The 6,827-nt window shown below is 47.3% G+C and overlaps 1 protein-coding gene across 2 annotated transcripts in view; it reads left to right on the forward strand.

Annotated features, from left to right (window-relative positions):
* Window positions 1-6,827, forward strand: part of FERMT2 (fermitin family member 2) — a 63,234-nt gene that overhangs the window by 20,024 nt on the left and 36,383 nt on the right. For both annotated transcript variants that reach the window (XM_009289846.2, XM_009289847.2), the window contains exon 2: window positions 4,129-4,362. In XM_009289846.2, the coding sequence (XP_009288121.1) occupies window positions 4,129-4,362 (234 nt within the window). The remainder of the gene's footprint in view (window positions 1-4,128; window positions 4,363-6,827) is intronic.

Genomic DNA, 6,827 nt, shown 5'->3' on the forward strand with positions numbered 1-6,827 from the left:
CCCCGCAGGAGCCTTTCCCAGAGGTGGAGACCACCGCTGCTGGAGGTTCCTGCTCTCCAAATATCAGTCTAGTGGGGTTTAACCGTGTGCCAGGGAGGGCGGGCGGGGAAAAAGAGGTTTATTCGGTCGTATGGGGCCTCTTTTGTTCTGAGCGGTGCACAGAAGGAGGGCCCATCTGCAATAGGGGATATCCCAAAATAACAAGGCAAATAGAGTGTTTATGTAACGCCAGAGAGTTGTATACTATTGCTAGTAAGTCATAAGCTCGCACAGAGAGCCTGCCAAGTGACGGTAATGCTTCTGAAGAAGGGAGGTTCAATAGCTGCTGCAGGAGCGGGGTGGAAAAGGGCCTTTTAAAATCCACATATTGGCAGAGGGACAGCGTTTGGAGCAGCCGGCTCCTGGGATAAATGGGCCATCAGGCAGAGCGGATGGGGCTGCCTCGATCTTCTTTGCACTTCACCAAAATTATGGTAATTGTGTACGTATGTATCTGTGCAGTAGCAAGCCCAGAATTAAAATACACTTCGTATGCATCTCAATTAAGACTTATTTTCAGCGACTTGAATTCTAGATGTGAATTTAATGGTAGCTGTGGGAATAAAAATCTGCAATTGTAATTATGCTGGACAAGCTGGTGCAATGTGACTGCAGCGAGGCACTGGCATGAATTGAAAGCTAAGGATGTTTAAGGTTTAAAACACTTTATTGAGTAGCTCTTCCTCTCTTCTCATAACGTTCTGTCCTTGCAGAGGTCTCTGCAGCCGTCTGGGTGATTTAAGATGCCTCTTGCATTTGCAGGACTGTCTGAACAGCTTTTCAAGGTGGACAGCAAGTTTGTTCCGTGGGTTTTGCTGTACAAAATGTCCTCAGCATCACCCGTGCCACGTCTCTGCCTCTTGGCACAGTTTTGGGAAGCAAAGCAAAACCAGGTTCTTCCTCCAAAAAAAATCACAGCTGGGTCCCCCAGCCCTCCTGGACTCCCTGCAGCCGAGGCTTCGGTTCAGGCTGGGAGGTGCAGGGAGCGGGGATTATTTTTGATGCCGGGAAGGAAATGCCGTGCTTCCCTTTCCCGCGGGCGCTGCTGCTGGGGCTGGGCTCCTGGAGCTCCCTTGTCCCCAACCCATGCTCCAGCTGATGCTGACAGCTCCAGCCTCCGTGTCTCCACAGCCTCCCCGAAAGCCCGCAGCCCGCCGGGCTGCCCCGCAGCCTTCACCTGGCAGGTTCCTTGCCTGGAAGGGGAGCATTGATGGCAATGATTTGCTATGACCCTAGCAAATGCGCGCAGCTCGTTTCCGGGGATCCCTCTGTGCTCTCCTTCGCCCGAGATGACCATGATGGTCAGTATTGCACTGAGGACACCTAAATCCTGGTGGCTCTGGCCATTCCTCTCCCCCTGCCGTGCCATAGCCGGGAATCAGCCTGATTTAGACTAATATGGGTGGATTTTCCCACCCCACTGAACAATTCTGTTTCTTTTGCTATTTGCTTTGATTGAGATGCTGATGAACACTTGCCGGCTCTGACCATTTCTGCTTCTTTGTGTGACGGCGTTGCCGTAAGGCTGGTACGCTTCATGGCTGGAAATAGCAGCTCAGGGATGTGCAAGTAGCATTTAGCAGCTCAGAGGAGCTTCTGGATCTGCAAACACCTCCACTGGGATTTGCACCGTGGCTTTGGACCTGCAGTAACCTTTTGAATTCGAGGTCTGGGATCTCTAAAATGAGTTTGCAGCACTCGGAGGCCTACCCGGGCTCTCGGCTTGCTTTCCATAAATACAAAGGGCCCAGTCCTGCGACTGACAGTAGAAAATGGGAAAAGACTGAGCTGAAATAATAAGCCTTGTCATAAAGCTGTAACCCCGACGAATCAGTAACTCGTGAATTGGGACCCTGGTGAAGATTTATAAACCTTTGATCAGATTTAACCAGGCGGCTGGCATTCCCCGGTGCGCAAGGATTGCTCCAAGCCCTGGGTCACACCAGCTGCCTTGCAAAGCACCGAAGGTTTCTTGTCAACATGTTAAACTCAACCCCACAAGTTGGCCGCTAAACATTTGCCAAGCTCTTTTTATATATAACTACCCCGTGGGGCAGCCACAGACCTTTACCTTTCTGGCCGTAGCCAACATCTCACTGTTAATTCAAAGTGTTAATTGCTCTCAGGCCGAAAGACGATGCTGTGCGTATTTGTGCCATGGCCTGAAAGGTTAATCTGCAGTGTAAAGCCAAATCCCCTCTGTTAGGCATAAGTGTTGTGGTTCAAAATGCCTTTTTTTTTTTTTTCCCTCCCCCTAGACTTTCAGTGCCAATTTGTTCAGCTTTCAGTAGGGCAGAAGTTGGACTTCATTACCGAAGTCCATTGTAATGATTTCTCAGATTTTTTTGAGAGTAGCCAAGGCTTGTGCAAGTTTGCATGCTTTTCTATATTTGGTTTTGTTTAATTTGATTGTACAAAGCTGTTGAAAAGTCTAGCTGAACATTTCCACTTTCTGGCTGCATGATTATGCCATTATACCAGGAGTTCACAGAAAAAAAAAACTTCTGCTGGCTTTTCTCAGTAACCCTGAGATCGAGATCCCGTTTTCAGATGGGGACAGAAGAAAGTTCGTTTGTCACGCTGTTCTCATCTTGATTAAGTTCAGACGTGGCTCGTGGGGATAGCCTTCATGATGTCTGTCCTGGAGTGTGTTCCTCGGTACCTTAAGCCTGTTTGGTGGTGTGTCTGCTGGGGCTTCGCCCCTGGACTCTGCTGGGTTTGCCCCTGGCTTTCTGGCTGGTGCCCCGCCGTGCGTGAGCATCCGTGCCGAAGGACGGAGGAAGGAGCTGTTGCAGTCAATGTCAGCTGGCAGTTTTAATTTGGGTTAAACTGATGTTTCATGTTGGGAATCCGGGATCTGAGAAGGATCTGGAGCTGAAAACTGAATTATTTTGTTGCCGGTGCCTTAACCTGGGAAGTGCCTTGCTTTCAAGCTTCTTTCATTATTATGAAAATTAAAATAATCCTCATACAAAGTCCATAAGCTCAAAACTTACTGGTAGCTCTATCATTTGCAATCTCAAGTGCAGAAGCGTCCCTGTAACTTGTCCTGCAGCCTCTTGAGGTTCTGGTGTGCTTGCCCAGATGACACCCTGCGGAAACGTTTGGTTTTTCCTTTGAAATGAGAGCTTCGGTTGTCGCCGTCGATGCTGACACACCCCCCGGTCAGTATTTTTGGAGATGGAGGGTTTAGGCTAATCAGAGCTTTGCAAAATGCAGCTGCAGCGCCTGGATCATTCCCTCCCCCTCTCCTTCCCTTTCTCCTGCGTGGTGGGGGGACATTGCACCGTTAACGCCGGTCGGCGGTTGTCGGGACTAGAAGATGCTCTGCAGGAATGGCAGGGGGCTGCGGGGAGAGCAGGGCAGGCGTTAGCGAAAAATATTCCAGGTGTTAAGGAAAATATGGCACAGTGGCTGTCTTTTGGAGTTATCACCGTGCTTTGGTTCCCCAAGTGCTTCCCAACTGGGACGTGACCTTCAAGGACCCCACGGTTACGTCCCTGCTGGAAGGAGACGTGGCTGTTGGGTTTCGCACTGTTGTTCCTTTGGGAAGTAACTTTTAGTGTCATTTGGGAATTTTCCAGTTTTGTTTGTGGAAACTGAAAGACCTGGAGAAGACACGGTGTTTCTATTTAATTCTGCTTGCAAACCTCCTAGTTCTGCTTTCCGTGTGTGCTGAGGTGGCTGGACTCACCTTCGGGTAGCGCAGGTGTCCTGCGTGGTGGGGATGGGGAAACCCAAGAATTGATAGTTAACCTAAAAAGCTGTGCAAAATCCCTCCCGAGGAAGGTGTCGGGTCGTTCGTGACCCCTTGACTTCGTGCTCCAGCCTCGTCGCTGCTGGGCTGCCCGTGATGCACGGGCACGTTATGTCTCACCCTTATTCCTCTTGGGTTCTTTCCTACTTTTATCTCCAAGGTGGCTTCTAGATGCTATTGAGTACAGGCAATTATTTGTATCTGAAAAGGGCTGCCGGCGTTTTTGGATCAATAGTCGCTTTTCAGTTAAACGCATTTAAACTTCTGCTTTTGTCTTTTGAAAGCTAATTCTGGTCCCGGTTTTAACTGGTAAAATGGTTTCTTTGTTCTAGATGTCAAGAAAGACTGGTCGGATCACGCGCTGTGGTGGGAAAAGAAGAAAACTTGGCTCCTTAAAACGCACTGGACGTTGGACAAATACGGGATACAGGCTGATGCCAAGCTCCAGTTCACACCTCAGCACAAGCTGCTTCGCCTTCAGCTGCCCAACATGAAGTACGTCAAGGTGAAAGTCAACTTCTCGGACAGGGTCTTCAAGGCGGTTTCTGACATCTGCAAAACGTTCAGTAAGTAGCGAGTGCCGAAAGCCGACGGTTTCCAGCTGCCGGTGGGGAGGTCGTCATTTGGTTTGGCTCCTGCCTGTCCTTCAGCATGTGTGCTCATCTCATAAACTCATTAATTTAATGTTATTTTCCAGCTTCAAACACCCAACAGTCACCTGGGCATCAAGCAGCCTGCGTATCCAGTATTTTTCCCTTGCAAATCTAACCTTTTATGTGTAAATACTTAAATAACGGGACCGATCATACCGCAAATGTAAGAAGAAATACGTTTTTTGTGCTGAATTCTGTTTCATGGCAAGGCTGTTCTCGGTTTTGTCTTAGGCGAGGCGAAGCTGCTGGTGTTGGGTCATAGGTTTTTTTCCGCAGATTTATACACTAGATGAAAAACAAACCCTGAAATAGGAAACCTGCCAGCTCCATGGCTTCTCTTCCAGTGGAAAATCGTATTAGAGATTAAGTGATGATGCTTCACTGTAAAACTGTCTGGTGGAGGGAAGGAACCGAGTCTCCCTTTCTCCTCCCCAACTCCTCTTCACGATCCCTTCTCTTGTTGAGAAGAAGCCCTAGAAGAAAGGATGGATCATTTCCTACCGGGTACACAGGGCTTGTCCCGGGCTGCTGCTTTTGTGCATTGCTTTTCACCCATCTTCACAAATTTCTTATCCCAGAAGCCGGTGCTTCTTCCTCCCCCCCCCCAAATTTACCTAGGAGATGGTTCCTAGGAGGAACTCAAATAAGCGCTCGGCGTGAGCTCCGTACCGGTGTCCTTCCCGGTTGCTCCCCTCCGAAAAGAGCTTGCAACCCGACCTCGGCCGTAGTAAATCTATTTCTGCTCTCAAAAAGCAGCTAGGGTTACTCTTGGCTGACCCAGTTGTTTCGTGAGGCAGGAAGAGCTCAGCCATACGTGCGGTGTTACAGCGTGGCCTTCGGCGCATCTGTGGTTAAGTCGATATATATAGCTGATTACGAATCTTTGCTATTTCTTTCCTGTTTTTTTTTTTTTTAAATTTAAATATTGGGCACTTTCTCCTTAAAATGGAAAAGGTGCTCTCAAAAAGCAGCTAGGGTTACTCTTGGCTGACCCAGTTGTTTCGTGAGGCAGGAAGAGCTCAGCCATACGTGCGGTGTTACAGCGTGGCCTTCGGCGCATCTGTGGTTAAGTCGATATATATAGCTGAATTTCGAATCTTGCTATTTCTTTCCTGTTTTTTTTTTTTTTAAATGTAAATATTGGGCACTTTCTCCTTAAAATAGAAAAGGCTTAGCCAGCATTATTTCCCAGTCGATTTTGCTTCCCCCCTGTCTCCCGTTGCCATTTTTAATGCCATGCTAGACAGAGAGGTCACGGGCATCCGCTCGGTTGCTGATGAATCTAGCAGTGAGTCACGTCAGGAAATTCTGATACAGTTAATCACGTAACAAGAGATCTTTCACTGACGCCGCAGAGCAGTCAGAACCTTACATGGGCCTGAAGCAGCTATTTATTCAACTCCAGGGCTCTCAGTGTATTTATGAACAAACTGGCAGAATAATGCTAATATTTAAAGATGTGGAAGGGGAAAAAGCCGCTCGGATAGCTGCAGCCCGGCTGTGGTAGGAGCTCTCTGCAACAGGCAGGGGGGACACATCTGTCGAGGGTGGTTCTGACTTTCCTTCCATGGCATCCGACGTGCTGAAATAAATGTTCCCGATTTTGGGGAAAGCAGGATTTTTGCTGGAAACTTCACTCTCCTTCTGGTGACTCTTACCAGCCTGAGCTGACTGAGGGTGGACGGAAACTACGTGGCTGAATACAGCGATTAAATCTTGTTCAGCCCTTGTCTTTGCGTTTACTGGGAGCCAGATGTTCAGCAGAGCTATGGGGAAGACGGCCACATCGGCTCAACGTCGGCTCGAGGGAAGGGGGAATCGGGATGCAGGGAAGAGGTACTGGAGCTGGAGGGGCTGGAAGCTCTTCCGTGGACCACAGAGGTATTTGGACATCTGTATGATATAGATATAATAGGTGTATTTGGACACCTATTATACAGAGGTGTATATATAATAGGTGTATTTGGATACCTGTATAATATAGCTATAAAAGCTGTATTTGGACAACTATTATATATAGATTTTTATATATATATCCAAATATCCATATCCATATATGTCCAAATACAGCTATTATAGCTGTATTATACAGGTGTGTGTGTATATATATATATTTGGACACCTATTATATATAAATATATATATATAAATCTATATATACTAGGTGTCCAAATACAGCTATTATAGCTATATTACACAGGCGTGTGTGTGTGTGTGTGTGTATATTTGGACACCTATTATATATAAATATATATATATAAATCTGTATATAATAGGTGTCCAAATACAGCTATTATAGCTATATTATAGAGGTGTCCAAATACCTCAGTGGTCCAGGGAAGAGCTTCCCAGTGGCATGACATATATATTTATATATT

The sequence above is a fragment of the Aptenodytes forsteri genome, unplaced genomic scaffold (assembly GCF_000699145.1).
Source record: "Aptenodytes forsteri isolate BGI_AS27 unplaced genomic scaffold, ASM69914v1 Scaffold76, whole genome shotgun sequence".
Lineage (NCBI taxonomy): Eukaryota > Metazoa > Chordata > Aves > Sphenisciformes > Spheniscidae > Aptenodytes > Aptenodytes forsteri.